We start from the raw sequence: 17,021 nt of genomic DNA on the forward strand, positions 1-17,021 counted from the left end.
GAACATTTTTCACGAGAGAATAGTGCAAATGGATTGTTGACCTGAGGGGAGAAACTCTTTCATATTTAGCAGGCATCGCGACACATCTTTTTATCACATTTTTCCACTGACATTTAGATGGAAATCTTCCGGTTGAGGTGTATGTTTGTAACACATGTAATAGGTTGTATTCCACTAGAATCCTGTAGACATCTGGAATAAACCCCATTATTTGTTCGTCGCAGTTCAAATATCGATTCAAGAAGACAGTCTTAGCCATATATCGAGTCGGTAGTCGACAGAGTTGGCCAAAGAATGTTAATTTTCTACTGTCTATTATAGTTTCAAATGATTCTATATCTAGCTAGACTGTAGTTCGTGTTTGTTTTTCCTTTGAGTCCCAATACAAAATCTATGCGAACGTTCAAGTAAGTTCATATCAGTTTTGGAATAACTATTTAGTAATTCACAGCCATACATAGTCTTGGGTATAACTACCGATGCATATATAGGTTTGTATGTCAACGGATTAAGACCTTACGGGTGTAGACCACTGTTCACGATGCTTAAGTAGGTTTTGAGTTTTGAACACGCATCTTGAATGAATTTCTTTGAAGATGAATGTTTATCACAGATAATCCCAATGTGTGTGTATTCGTCAACTTCATTTACGTATTGTGACCCTAATGTCCACACTTTTTCTGCTGGGTGCTTGTTACGGTTGTTAAACACAATGGCGCCGGACTTTTCTGAATTGTAATCGTAGAGCCACTCAAGTGAATATTCACTGCATATAGTTAACATATGTAAGTCCTCGTTTGTATCTTGTCGTCTGCTACAGTCGGTGTATAGTCGATGATAAGCATAAACTTAAAGTAAAAAAAGAAATCAGCTGCAAGACTACAACAATTCAAATGGTTATTAAGAACAATAGGAAGTTGTGGAACTAATTCAAGAATCAATTTAGCAAATATCTAAAATGTAAATATATATGATTTTTTTTACATATGTTTTATTTACCAGAACACAACCAATGTTAAGACCCTCAAGTTATTTAATATAAACATACAACTTCTTATTTCTTAATAGGCCCGATTCACTGTTTAATGTTAGCACAGCTTTTAACAGAAAGTTCAATTTGTATGGCTTTGGTGTCTATTGGACCCCAAAAGTTGCGGATGATTGTGTATTGATCTTTGTTTCAAGAGATTTGGATGAATAATTGTCTTTTTCACTGACTTATCATTACTCAGATTGTGTGTGTCATAAATCTAATTAAATTCTTGTCATCCGACTTTTAGGAGGGCCATAAGGAAAAAGGTCACAATTCGAACCAGCCACTCATCAAGGGATTTTGAAATAACTTGGCACAAATGTTCATCATAATATGAAGAGGAGTCATGCGCAACTGATAAACCTCTACCTGCAAATGCCCCACTTGCAGATCAAAAGAAAACAATGTCTAATGCAAAGCATTTGTTTGCGTGTCAGATCCATAACCTTTTCATCTATCAAGGGATTTTGAAATAACTTGGCACAACTATTCACCATTTATAATAAAACGACCGTCATGCGCAACATCTAGACCATCCTTATTGTGCTATCAAAGTTACACATAGATGTCAAAGCTTAACATGACATGTAACAGTCTGCTTTCTGACTTTTCATCAAAGAAGAGTTTTTTTCAATAACATTGCACAAATGCTCAGCACAATGAGACAATATGTCGTGTGCAAGATCCAGACCCCTACTTCCAAGGCATATGGAAATGAAATGTCATCATTGTCTAATGTATGGTACAAGTGAAAAATTGCTGGGAAATGCAGCAATATGATTGTCACGGCGAAAAACAACAACAACAAAAAAAACCAACCTCCACACAAAAAAAACAACAAAAAAAACCCAGTTAAATATATTGATAAGGTATCTCCAAATAGCATTGTTTTGAATTGACATGTTAACTTGTTCAGAAGGTTTTAAAATATCATAATCATGTAACTTGTTACAAGAGCCATGTTTATATGTAGTAGAGCAGAATAATTATCATTCTTATGTACTGCATACCTCTCGAGTGAGATTTATCCACCTATGAAGGTTCATGTTGATATCTCAAAGGCCTTTGTAGTTATGCTATGGACAAAATTAAGTATGAAAAATAACAAAGGGCAATAACTGAAAAATAATGCACGGTAGGTTAAATGTCTTGTGTGCTGCACTCCTCCTCAATGAGATCTATCCACCTAATAAGTTTCAAGTTGATACCTCTAACACCTTTTTGAGATGATGATGATTATTATTATTATTATTATTATTATTATTATTGTTATTATTATTATTATTATTATTATTATTATTATTATTATTATTATTATTATTATTATATACCACATTTCTATAGCACTCTTTTCATAAATAATAAATGTTCAAGAGTGCTTTACATAAATCCGATAAAACATAACCATATATATATAAGACATAATGAACAACATTAATTAAGTAAACCTATTAAACAATAATGATAATCTAAAACCAGTAAATGATGGTAAGAAATACAGACACATTTAGTTTAAAATCAAGGCTCAATTAATAATAATTGAGATAAGCTCCGGACAAGAAGTATGAAAAATAACAAATGGCAATAACTAACAAAATATAAAGGGTATTATTCTTGCGCACAACATTCCTCCCCAATAAGATCTATCCACCTATAAAGTTTCATGTTGACATTTCAAATACTTTTTCAGAGATATGCTCCACTCAGGTGACAAATTTAGTATGGAAAATAACAAAGGGCAATAACTCAAAAATTATGAAGGGTAGATTTATCACTGTTTTGCACTGCATACCTCCTGAGTAAGATCTATCCACCTATGAAGTTTCATGTTGAAATCTCAAATGCTTTTGTAGTTATACCCTGGACAAAAATAAAGTATGAAAAATAACAAAGTGCAATAACTGAAAAAACAATGCACGGTATGTTATCATTCTAGTGTGCTGCAATGCTCCCCAATAAGATCTATCCACCTATAAAGTTTCAAGTTGTTACCTCTTACATTTTTTTTAGATAAGCTCCGGACAAAAAGTACAAATGGCAATAACTCAAACATTATAAAGGATAGAGTTATCATTCTTGCACACAACATTCCTCCTCAAAAAGATCTATCCACCTATGAAGTTTCATGTTGACATTTCAAAGACTTTTTCAGAGATATGCTCCACTGAGGTGAAAAAATTAGTATGAAAAATAACAAAGGGCAATAACTAAAAATTATGAAGGGTAGAGTTATCACTCTTTTGCACTTCAACTCCTGAGTGAGATTTGTCCACCTTTGAAGGTTCATGTAGATATCTCAAAGGCTTTTGTAGTTATACCCTGGACAAAATTAAGTATGAAAAATAACAAAGGGCAATAACTGAAAAATAATGCACGGTTAGTTATCATTCTAGTGTGCTGCACTTCTCATCAAAAAGAGCTATCCACCTATGAAGTTTCAAGTTGTTACCTCTACCACTTTTTTAGATATTCTCCGGACAAAAAGTAAGAAAATAACAAATGTCAATAACTCAAAAATTATAAAGGTTAGAGTTATCATTCTTTCGCACAACATTCATCCTCAAAAAGATCTATCTACCTATGAAGATTACATTGACATCTCAAAGTTTGTTTTTTTAGTTAATTTATGCTCCGCTCGGGTGAAAAATTAAGTATGAAAAATAACAAAGAGCAATAACTCAAAATTTAGAAATGGTACAGTTATCACTCTTGCATTGCACACCTCCTGAGTGAGATCTATCCACATGAAGTTTCATGTTGATATCTCAAAGGCTTTTTGCTGTGGACAAAAATTGAGTTTGAAGAATAACAAAGGGCAACAATGAAATAAATATGCAGCGTAGAGTTATCATTCTTGTGCACTGCACTTTTCCTAAATATGATTTATCCACAAATGAAGTTTCAAGTTGATACCTCCACCTATGAAGTTTCAAATTGATACTTTTTGAGATATCCTCCGGACAAAAATGTAGAGTGACGGACGGAGGACAGACGGACGGATGGAGATTAATTCTATATTGTCTTTTCGGCGGGGGGTAATAAACATTTTCTTGCTCATATCTAAAGGAAACTCAGAATTTTGCTCTCAATAACGTGACATGAATTCTGAATGAAGTTTGATGTTGTGGTAAAAACTGATTTAAGGACCAAATTAAGTTATTTTACAACCTGGTATGGTGAATGTTAATTGTGAAACGCATATAGAAAAACCAAGTCTCATTTTAGAGAATTGCGCAAGAAAAATGAAATTATTAAACAAGAGGGCCATGATGGCCCTGAGTCGCTCACCAAAAACAACTGTTTTTCAGTGTTGGAAATTAATTTTCAAAAGAACTTGCTGAAAGGCAAGTCCAGCTCTTTCGGCAGTTCAGCTCGATCAACTTTGACTTGCTCCTTTAGTAATATACTTTCACAACACTGATTGTTTTAGCTTTTTTTCTTCATAATAAACAATAGGACCACTAAGATGGCCCTAGATGACTCATCTAACCCATAATTTCATTATTCACTATAAAAATTGTAATATTTTGCCCTTATATTTTGGAAAGGATTTGTTAAAATATGTATGTTGCAAGTGTGTTCCTATGAGACTATGTAGAATAAATGCAGAACAACTGACCACTAGAGCAGGATTAATTTTGATTGGACAATTTTTTTAAAAACTTATTTTGAATGAAAACACAAAATGTCACATGCAAAACATGTAAGGTGTAGTTGTTTGAAGTTCACAGTTTGGGACAATTTTTTTTATATACATTCTGTATGGTAACATAACTGTACCTCAAAAAAAAGCAATAGGTCAAACATTGTAAAAAATATGAAAAGTAGGCCAGTTAATATCAAAATTCAATTCAGCATCAGAAATTACACCCTAGTCCAAATTTCAAGTCTGTATGTCAAGAACACAAGAATGAAAGTCAAATTATATCAAAAATATCAAAAGTAGGTCAGTTGATATCAAAATTCATTTCGACATCAGAATTTACAAACCTGGTCAACATTTAAAATCTGAATGTCAAATTACAAGACAGTAGGTCAAATGATGTCAGTAATACCTAAAGTAGGTCAGCTGGTATCAAAATTGAATTCAACATCAAAAATTACACAAATTACACACATAGTCCAAATTTCAAGTCTGTACATAAAAGACAAAAAAAGTAGGTAAAGCGATATCAAATATATCAAAAGTAAGCCAGTTTATATCAAAATTCAATTCAGAAACAGAAATTAAACCCCTTGTCCCTTGTTAATTCAACAACAAAAAATGAAAAAATTACAATTTTTTACAAAATTCAATAAGAGAATTGAGCAGATAAACTCATCTTTGATAGTAAAGTACAGGAGAAACAAATTTTATGTTTCTTTAGGCCTATTTTTTTCCTGGTTAATGACCTACAACTGACCTTACAATGATGCAGTAGTCCGAATTCCAGAGCTGAAATATATGTACACATCATAAACAGGTCATGACCCAAGCCAATGAAATTTATGAAATTCTTGCTGAAAATGTCTTATTTGGATAAAAGAATGAATATACTATGTACAGGAAACTGCATATGCTATTAGAGGCAATGTAAAGATGGTCTTTTCTATAAAAAAAAGAAAAAAAAAGTTTTTGTAATGACACTATCATTATATTTATACTGTGACCACGAATAGTGTTAAGAGTTTAAAACATAACATATCTACTTTGTGTGAAGTCAAAACACGTGTATTTCATATTTATATTTATAAGGAGACTGTGTATCCATTGTCAATATTTTTTTTTATATTAAAATTAGAGCTTAGAATATCTTTAAACTTTAATTTAAAGAAATGCTAGTGCATTTAAGCTTTAGCTTTAACAGGACCAATCAAACTAATATGAGCAAACTTGATTAAAGACTACCCAAGAATGCTACAGACAAAGTTTGGTGATCATCCATCAATTGGTTCTGTAGAAGAAAATGTCTAAAGGTTTTCTATTTTAAGCCATAGTGACCCCTAAAAGGGGCCAATCAAATTAATATGAGCAAACTTGATAAAAGACTACCTAAGGATGCTACAGACAAAGTTTGGTGATCATCCATCAATTAGTTCTGTAGAAGAAGACGTTTATAGGTATTTCTATTTTTAGCTATAGCAGCCCCTACAAGGGGCCAATCAAATTAATATGAGCAAACTTGATAAAAGACTACCCAAGAATGCTACAGACAAAGTTTGGTGATCATCCATCAATTGGTTCTGTAGAAGAATTGTCTAAAGGTTTTTCCATTTTTAGCCCTAGTGCCAATCAAATTAATATGAGCAAACTTGATAAAAGACTACCTAAGGATGCTACAGACAAAGTTTGGTGATCATCCATCCATTAGTTCTGTAGTAGAAGATGTTTAAAGGTTTTTCTATTTTTAGCTCTGCTGAACCCTAAAAGGGGCCAATTGAAATGACATGAGCAAATTTAAGTGTGACTATCACAAGGATGCTACAGACCAAATTTTAGTTAAATCTGCCCAGCAGTTTCAGAGAAGAAGATGATTGTTGACGCATGACGACGGACGACGGACGCCGGAGTATCCCCCTTTGATACTAATAGCTCACCCTGAGCCTTCGGCTCTGGTGAGCTAAAAAAGAAGACAATTTAAGTTCTTAATTGCAAATATAGAAACTTAGGAATGTAATGTTCAAAGACATTTTACATGTGAAAAGATTCACTCCGAGAGAGACATAGATCTGACATGAGAACACATTAGTCAAAATATGTCGTCCCTTTGTGTTTTCGCATTTTGAGGCGAAGACGCGAAAATATTTGGATGGCGTTAATCAGCCACCATACATAATCCATTCAAGGCGAATTTCTCAAGCATGTCGAAAGGATGTCCGGAAATGTGTTAATATAAAACGCTGATATTTTGTGTGTTGATAAAAATACTGTTTAGATTCTATATGGTTTTGAAAAAAAAACTGTTTCTATGTAACTTTTCACGGAAATGGGCTGTACAATGATTACGTAAAAACAATAAAATGTCGGCTGTAGAAATCGAAAGGTTTTTGTCACGTGACTTTTGCCCATGCTACCGAAAACTACCCATCACAATATCACGGCGTTGAGACGCCGTGAAATAATCAGAGTCCTGTTCATAGCTTTTTTTTTCATCCAGGGGTATTGAATCACTTAGCACAAACATTCACCATAATAAGACATGTCATGCCCAGCACCAAGACCACGGCTTCCAAGAATAATGTCAACCGTAAAAGTTCAATCTTAACGTGATCTCTTATAAAATATGGTAAACAAGATCAACAAGGAAAGGCGCCTGCTTTGCGTCCGGTCCATAAACTGTTTCCTCTATGATAGGATTTGGCGGCTGTAAAAAGTACATTTAATCAATGATGTTATATTTTTGCAGCACGACATTATTGTTGTGCATACATTTTAGATGGTATTTTTAGTTTCTTGTATTTGGCCTTTTTCAACTTGGGTGGTTCCAGTATTCCTACTTGATTACTGTATAATCACCCTTAGGTGAGTTGCCTGCTTTTTATATTTGTCTTTTGGCGCCTTGTCTGTGATATGCAGGTTTCATAACCTCAGATCCCCTTTAAAAATCCATTTTATTTAGTTCCGCCCATTGTTTTCTCGTTTTGGGCACACCATCTTTTACTTGGGGACCATACGCCGCTTTTCATGGAATGACACTACTGTGTCTCATTGAAGGTTCCATGATAACCGCCGTATGAACACATGTGCGGATGTTTCTAAATTCAAAATTTCACCATTTTTGTGTATAATTCTGCTTAAGTCGGTGCTAGAGGGCGTGGACGGTAACTTGCACTTTCCAGTTCCATCCATGAACAGGCTCAATCAAACCGAGCCTGCAACATTTACAAATTTGCTGTGTTGGGCTTTCTTTAGGGATTCTGCTTTACTCACTTTCATTGTCACGTATGTGTTATTTGTGCCGTGTGGCGCCCCGTACATTTAATCAGTGACGTAATATTTTGACTCTTAAGATCTTTCAGCACGACATTATTGTTGTGTATACATTTTAGATGGTATTTTTAGTTTCTTGTATTTGGCCCTTTTCAACTTGGGTGGTTCCAGTTTTGCCATGTTGATCTTTCTTTTGGGATTCAAGTTTTCTCCATTTGAAATAACTTGTCATATATGTTAACCATATATGGCGTGTCAACATCCATACCCCTACATCCAAGGTAAATCTCTAAGCTTAACATTGTTTATTATAGGCTTGCTTTGCTCCCGGTTCACAAACTTTCTATTATCAAAGGTATTTAAATTGTATTTAAAATAAGTTTGTACAAAAAATCATCATATCAAAACAATGTGTCATGCGCAACACATAGGCATTAGCATCAAGGTGATGGTCACAATTGCATATCAAAGCTAAATAGTGTCTCTATCGAGATCCATACCTCAAACTTTAGGGATTCTGTTTTTCTCTATTTTGAAAGAATTAGTTTGATTCAACTTCCCTTTGACGGGGGATGTTGATACTTTATCATTTATTTAAGTACACAAACTCTATTTGTTTTGCGTACATCGATTATCTATAATATCAATGTAACCAAATGTCGCATTATCTAAATAAAAAACGGTTTAAACACCCTAGTAGTAATTATGCTGTTAGCCGTTCTACGTGAAATGGGATGCATTCATTGAATGCCATCCTTCTTTGTTGATCTTGTTTTTCGAATTTTCGTATTTTATACTCGGGAAGGCTATTGTCAAATACTGGTCCCGGAAAATTATTCCATTGACAATATAAACAATGCATAGAAACAGTAGCAAAACCAGTAGCAAGGTTTCTTCTATGTGCGTAGTTTATTTGTAAACACAGACAAAAGGTACCATAAAATAACATACAAAGGTAATTGATGCAAGAGATTGGAAAAATAATTGGATCAGGAACAACAGATTAAGTTTCCCATCTCCACACTGGTAATGATATGCGTTTTGTTTCATAATATAGAGTGTTTGTAAAGAAACTTAAATCATAATTTTTCAGATTACGTTCGCTTAGTATTTGTATGAGAGTTTATGTCAGTGGTCAATGAATATAGAGAACAAGAAGTATTTACAAATTTTGTTATTGAACTATGCTATACAAAATTGTAATCTTGCAAAACTCTTATACATTGTGAAACAAAGATACATTCTACAAGTGTATTCATGTGATACTCCGGACAAAGCATTGAACTGTTTCACTCTTTTCAGATAAATTACCTAAAAATGGCACTAAAGATGTTGAAGTATGCCTAAACGAAGGTCCCGGAAAAACATGTTCAGAGAAAACAACGATTCAAGCAAAAAAATGTAGCAAAGGCTACGTTTTTCATCTTTCACCAACTACAGCCTGCTCAGAAGCTTATTGTATACGTTAGCATTTCATTTATTTTTTGTTGTTTTTATCTATCTTTACTTGTATATTAAGATTCTAGGTTCTACTACGTGCATTATTATAAGGATATGCTTATGCCTTAGTAGAACCACCGACCATTCGTAAACCAGCCGGATCTCTACTTGACATGAAGAATACTTCCTGCTAGACAAGGAACTTTAAAATTTGTACGAAGAGGTACCTTGTTACACTCGACCAAATTCATTTTCACGTCAATTATGGAAAGTCGAGTCCAATTGGACCTATAGCAAAACAAACTGATCGTTTTATCACAATTAAAATTGAAAAAAAAATTTAAAACTTTGTCTGAAGTTGTAGCTTGGTAAGGTTTTCCAGTAACACATATTTTTAGGTCAAAGGGGACAATGTTACTGGACCTGTTATAACAAAAATGACCATTTTATCAATGTGTATTGTACAACGAAATTTGAAGGGAATGTTACTCAGCATGTGTAGTTGTGCATATGGGGTTTCCCTTGTGGATTTATTATGTTTTGTTATTGTCCTTGACTTAGTAAAAATTTGCAATTTCCAATTTGTGTCGCATGTAGCTCAATAAATATTTGACCTAGGGTCATGAAACCTTACAGGAATGTTGATCAGCATGTGTAGTTGTGCACCTGGGTATTTTTGTGTGGATGATTTTAGTACTGGTCTAGTTATTTTGCCTTGACTTAGTAAAATTTTGCAATCGTCAACTTTTGTCGCACATAGCTAAAAAAAAGTGTTTGACCAAGAGTCATGAAACTTTACAGGAATAGTGCTCAGGATATGAAGTTGTGCACTTAGGGTCTCACTTCATTTTTTTCTGGTTTTTAAGAGTTATTGCCCTTGACATAGTGAAAAAACGTCATAATTAAATAAGTTGCAGACTTGGTTTTATTAAGAATGTTTTTAGACGGTAGTTGAAAGTGCAATCTACTGTCCCGTCACTTAAGACGGTTTTCATTAATGGTTCAATGCGACACGTAAGTGCAATACCATGAAACGCATCTGATGGAACATAAGAAAAAGATTGCTTGTGCCCTAAACGAGAAAACAGTGTGCAAACCTAAATGAAATGAAATTTTAAAAGGAAGGAGATCTAATAGAGTTTCAAATGTGTTCTTTTTATTGTGTGTATATTGTTGGTCCTTGTGTGTTTTAATCATTTTAAAATGTCCTATCTGCGTATTTTTTGTGTATTTACTTTTTATTGGCAATACATTCATACAGATCGATTTGCTAACAAACAGGTGAGTCTTCATAGATAGTTAAATATATTTGTATTACACTTCATTTATCTATGGCTTATCAGTTTTAATAATTTGAGTGATATGCCAGCACTTGTAAATATATGTAAACTATTCACTTTTGATGAAAAAGAACATTGTTTGTTTTGCAGAACCTATAGATGGCAATGTGAAAAGTGGTATGTTTCTTCATAAATTGCTATTTATAAAAACGTGACTCCTTTTATTACAAGTCCTTAAAACAAATACGATTTAGGACATCATCTCTACCATTGTGACAACATTAATGCCAAAAATAGATGTAATTAAGCTGTGCATTGAATTTTAATATTCTCTCATTTTCTGAAGCACAAATGTTTTTCACGTCGTAAGATTTATTTTCTTAAAACCAACTTGAGTGTAAATGTTATAAACATATCTTTTCTACTTTAAACTATCAAACACAAGTAAAATATCACTCATATCTAATCTGCAAGCATCTTAAAAACTCATTTATAGCAGTCACTTGTAATTTTAGGCAGTGGTCCTCCTGATATATCTAGTGTTAATCCAATAGTCAATGTCGAGGTTGTTAAGAAATACAAGGTCTCTCTAGAATTCTACTGCGATATTTTACCGCCTAAAGGAACAGATCTTCAATATGTCGTCGAGTGGAGTTTGTTTAGCGGCACATCGTTAATCGGGTCACTATACAAAACAGCTTCCGTCAGATATTTTGGTCAAACAGATTTCAGAAGCAAGACATCACTTAAAGAGCACCATTTAAAGTCAAACAATATCAATACACCAGGATTTACGGTAAAGTTTTATGTATTTTACTGTCTATTTTTGGAATAAATAGTATTTACTTTATTGCAATTTTTCTAAACTGTTACGTATCTAATGACATGTCAAAATTCTACCTTAGAATTAAAAAAATAAAAGAAAGGTATTATGATTTATCCACTTTTAGCTTGGATGTACAGTCAAGGCAAGAAATGGTTCTGACGGCATGTACAGTCATTCAAGAAACAGCGCCGCAAGGTTTTTTGGAATACAGGTACAATAACGGGTCGCTAAAATCTTCTGTAAAAGGAAGCATGCGAGAGGTCTTTTTAAAGCTGTAGCAGATTTATAAAATTGTTCAAATGACAGGAAAGTAAGAACTTCTAATTTGTCGAATGGCACCAGCGAACAGAAGCAACATATCGGCTATTTCCGCCAGTCTCTCAGATTCGAGTAATCGGCGAGGTGTTCCGAAGTTAAAGAAGCAGCAACATTTCCATACACGGTTCATTAGGTCATAAAATAGTGCTTGGCGATATTGTTACGAAATTACTCTGTTTTAACAGAAATTTGTCTAAACACGTTTTCGCTGAAAATATCTATCATTTTGAACCCTATGCCTGGATAGATTAAGTTCAATTTAAAGCATGAGTATAAAATCAATTAAAATAATAATAGGCATCATACTTATATACTAGCAACAGTCTAAAAGCAAATTTAACACTTAAACTATAACAACTCAACTCAACAACCACTCTTCAACTCCAATAAACTCAAAGAACCCCAACAAAAAGCGCATGCAGCTAGCAATATTTATGGGAAAAACTGGACTGGCGAGTGACCCACTGGCGGAAATTAGTCTGGACGACTCCTTGGACGACCTGAATGTTGCGCATGCTGACGTGCCTCAACAATATTCAAAATGGTGCACAAGTGATTCAGGTATACAGCCTGTTGTGCAATACAAACATGTGCAGTAAAAAATACATAAATATGAATGTTAACTCAATAGCATACATTTGTTCAACATTGCATCTTACAAATTCGCAGGATACAGATACTCAATAAGTGATAAAGTAATCAATACAAACATGAATTGTTGAAAAAGGGTCCGAAGCTTATTTACTACATTCAAGCTCCACTTTGAAAAAAAAACTTAATCAACGATGAACTTGATTTTGATTGTACATTGATATCTGACCTTTTGCATGTTTTGATTTGCAGTCATTTGTCGCTGAAGAAGTCATTTCAATTTTGTAAAAAAAACAGTGCAACTTGGTATACGCTAACTTTTGATTAACTATTCTATAAACTTGTCAACAGCAGATAATGATAAATAAACTGAGAAAATCCCTTTTATATAACATTTCAACCAAGTACATGCAACCTGTATAATTTTAGGCAAAGCATATAAAATCTTATATCTTTTCTAAAAATAGAACTTTAAGTTTGCGACCTCTTGTTGCGCAACTTTGCCATAATGAGAATAAGCGTGCCTGGGACAGACCTCTAGACGAATTATCATATCTGAAAATAATTGAGCAATGACCTGGACTGTTAATGCCCCAATTGTTTTACAACGAAATGAGTAAAAAAAAATGTTGGCCAGATATACTATCCTAAAAACAATAATCCTTTCCAAATGTTACAGCATTGTAGCTATTATAAATGTTTACTGTCACTTATTTTCGAATTCGCTGTTCACAAAACAATAAACAATTTACTACTTTTCGTTTGAGTAATGTCGTATTTTGAAGTGAAGAATATGCATTTCAATGTTTGTAGACTGATTCCAATGAATTAAGGCTGTAAATGAGATTAATTAAATTCGATACGCAAAAATGGATGCCGCCAGCAATCGTTATTTGTAGTAACACAATTTTGTTGGAATTTATAAAGACACATACGATAATTTTATTCCGCGAAAATATGATTCAAGTAGACTTCGTATGTACATTAGAGGAAGACAGCCCTGTGTAAGTTATTGTTAGGTACAGATACAGGAATTTTAACCACAGAAATATGGAAACGTTTTGAAAAGTTTTTTTTATTATTACTTCTATCTAATCTGATCTGTTGAAATCACAGGCATATGTGTGGCTATTTATAATAACAAGCATATTTATTTGTCTAAATGTATACCTGTATATACATCTTTGTCTTTTAAGTTGAATTTTAAAGCAATCTATGAATATAGAAAAATATATTTTTTTTAAATCTTATATTTCAGGTCGCTAATATATCCTCAGTGCGTTTAAAGGACAGTGAGACGAAAACAATATTTCTAAAATTAACCATTCCGTTTGGATGTCCACATGGAGAATGTTTTTTAGATGTAAATACATACATTCCAAAAACGCGCGATTCTTGTCTAATCCACAGAGTTAGTCATAGTGTCCACAGTGAAGGCATTTTTTGTGGTGTCCGATTTTATAAAGAAGATTATGAAAAGGGCAGTTTGAAACCCTTTACAATAACAGCAACATTCGGCAAGAGCCAAGTGCTTCAATCGGGCTTGGTATATGATGTTGTGTTCGTTACCGGAACTAAACATGATCACAGTTTTTTCGCAAATTATCAAGCAGCTTCAGTACGAGTAAGTCTGTTTCATTATACATAAAAATGACTATTTGATTATTTTTCGAAGATAGTATGGTACAAATAATAAGTGGAATTGTAATGCGATATAGAAATAACATATGTACTGATGTTATGATAACTTTTATTGAAGCAATTTGTTTATGGTATATTGAAAAACTTTTTGTAGAACTGAGGTAGCTTGAATACTTTGATAGTTACAGTAGTTTTATATTGCAATCTATTTTTGGCGAACTTTGATAGCTACAGTATGTTAGTGGTGTTGTGAAATAATGTTATATTTTAATAGCTATGGTAGTGGTGTTGTGAAATAATGTTATATTATAATTGCTATGTTAGGGATGTTGTGAAATAATATTATATTATAATAGCTATGGTATTGGTGTTGTGAAATAATATGAATTTTTCATTTAACTGAGCAAGATAATAATGTTTGTCTAGAGTACAACGTCTGAACGTTTTTACAAAATTTATAATGCTAGCTTGTTTGATAATACTTTATAATACTTAATGGTGCTTGGTACACCTTTGTTTATGATCTGTAGTTTGTATTCATTGATCTCTTTCATAATTGTTTTGACCTTATCTCGGGGGGTTTGTAACTATGACCGATCGGGTCATTCTAAAGGTGATTTGTGCTTAAAATTTCTTTCTAACTTTTGCTTATTCAGACAAACATTCATGTCTTTCGTATTTAGTATGTGTTGGTCGATATTGCAACTAACTTTTGGCGGAAGATAGGTGGTGGTCATTTTGGCCAAGGTCAATATAACGCGACCAATAAAAATATATTTTGCAATTGCTCATGCAGCTTTTATCAATTTACTGATGTCTTCTATACTTGAGATACCTTGTGTTCTTCTTTAACTTTTGATGGAGTAAGAGATCACTAGGACCAAGGTCACGGATGCAGAACGTATATTTAGATAACAACCTTTTTTACTAAGTGCATTAAATACATTTACAAATGTTCAACTTCGGGAAAAATTTGAGCGATATTCTTGTTCTCACTTTGGAGCTTGGTCAATTTATTTTTGCTTAATGATTCAAAATACATAGCGCTGGGCACAAGAGGCAGTAGAAGAACTTATTTTTGTATTTATTTGAATTTTGTATCCAAATCTCTTAAACTTGTATAAACAATTTAAATTAAAGCTATAAATGTGACTCTTGCTTTAAAATGGGAACTGTTGTTTACGAAATCCAATGTCGTCTTTTTTTTTGTTATAAAATGACACACTACAATATCTTTGGTAGTATATTTGATAATTTTCATGTACGATATAAATTTCTATCGAACATTCACAGGTTGAACTGGATATAAATCAAACAAAACTACAAGGAAAGGAATGCTACTCAAGAAGTGACCCCCACATGTTAACATTTGATGGAAGGTTAGTTGAACTTTTGGGATTTGTACGCTCACTTGTCGTCGTCTTTCCAGGACGCCGACACGAAGACACGATATATTTTGTGTGTTCGCCTTAAAATGCGAAATTCGAAGACACGATAATTGACCAATTTATCAGGACTTCATGTCTTTGTCCCGAAAGTCTAATGCTCGATAAATTGGCTATTTATCGTGGCCTCACGACGACACAATACATATAGGGTACCGATACTAAGATTTTTACGCGCCCTCAAGAGTCAAAGGCGAGTGAGCATACCATCGTGTCTTCGACTTTTGAGGGTCGAAGGCATGAAATGACAGTAACCAGCCAATAAATAAACAGTTATTTATTGTCTGTTACAATCCTCAAATAAGTTTTCTTTCTTTTAAAAAGGTGTATGACTAACAAATACAAATGATAATTCTCTGAATCAAACACAATTATCTTCCTCCCATGAAATACACAACTTTATTAAATGGCGGCCGCTTACATTTAACCACCGTGATTTACAAAGACAGGTCTAATATAAATTTACAGAAAGTAACAGAAATATGGAAGGATGGTTGGACCTTTTCTCCTACTAGATTTGTTTGTTTTTTATTATTAAAACAAGCGATCATTCATATTTTTTTATAAAATGAATAATATCAGCGTCATTTTACGTTGATTGTCAGCCAAAGCCTTCTTGTATTTAATGAGAAATTTGACTAAATGAGGCTCCCAATGGGGAAAATAGATTAACGTTAATATTAAGGAAATTTCGTTTAACTTGTCTTTAAGCATAAAATAAAAAGAAAATTTGTTTGTTTGTTGTGTAAGATTTAATTTTATTTCATCTTGTGAACTTTAAAAACAGTATTTAAAATACAATTTAGAACTATTCTTTTTCAAAATTGAAACAATTATTTTGTAAACCTATGCCAGCATATTCAAATCTTAATACACTTAAATGGTCCTTTTGGTTTATACAGAATTTCGATTGTGTAAGAAGCTTTAAGCTTATAGACACACTTTTGAATCCGTTCCTGGAACCAACCAGTTTTGAACAATGTGTGTAAAGCTTCTCACTTTGGGAAACAAGCGTTTGCCCCTAATAAAGTTTTAAACCGCACTGTTTGCGATCCATAGAATACAAGTCCGACGCGTGAACCACTCGGCCCTTTTGTATTGATATGAATATTTTAAAAGCACATATTATATTTCAGGAAGTATGATAATCAACGAGCGGGTACTTTTATAATGTACAAACACAAAGAGCTAGCTATTGAGGTAATACACAATCACATTTAGAAAAAAATGATATGGTACATTCAATATAAAAATTAAACGAATTCTAGACGGTGGCTAATTTGTGCCATGTCGTATTTTTACTTCGCCTTGAAGACTTTGTCGTAATTTCGCTTCACCGGGAGCCAGGTGTTTTCTTGGGGTGCATCCTAAAGTGAAAAGCGAACGTACTATAGAATGGTAACTGTCGCATCATAGTGTTTTCGTATGGCTCCTCGCGGAGCGAAAGTAAAACAAAATGTTGACTTTGTCGTTGTTTCGTGTGTTCGTTTAGTCGCCCCGCGGAGCGAAAAAAGAGACATGACACAAATTAATTACC

General features: G+C 33.4%; 1 protein-coding gene across 1 annotated transcript in view; it reads left to right on the top strand.

The window, feature by feature from the left end:
- Positions 1 to 17,021, top strand: part of LOC132752093 (uncharacterized) — a 32,931-nt gene that overhangs the window by 4,616 nt on the left and 11,294 nt on the right. The window contains exons 3-9 of the mRNA XM_060742370.1: positions 9,246 to 9,407; positions 10,814 to 10,840; positions 11,179 to 11,459; positions 11,614 to 11,700; positions 13,657 to 14,022; positions 15,333 to 15,418; positions 16,621 to 16,684. Of these exons, the coding sequence (XP_060598353.1) occupies positions 9,246 to 9,407; positions 10,814 to 10,840; positions 11,179 to 11,459; positions 11,614 to 11,700; positions 13,657 to 14,022; positions 15,333 to 15,418; positions 16,621 to 16,684 (1,073 nt within the window). The remainder of the gene's footprint in view (positions 1 to 9,245; positions 9,408 to 10,813; positions 10,841 to 11,178; positions 11,460 to 11,613; positions 11,701 to 13,656; positions 14,023 to 15,332; positions 15,419 to 16,620; positions 16,685 to 17,021) is intronic.

Source organism: Ruditapes philippinarum, unplaced genomic scaffold, assembly GCF_026571515.1.
Source record: "Ruditapes philippinarum isolate M1 unplaced genomic scaffold, ASM2657151v2 ctg9984_1_1_1_1, whole genome shotgun sequence".
Lineage (NCBI taxonomy): Eukaryota > Metazoa > Mollusca > Bivalvia > Venerida > Veneridae > Ruditapes > Ruditapes philippinarum.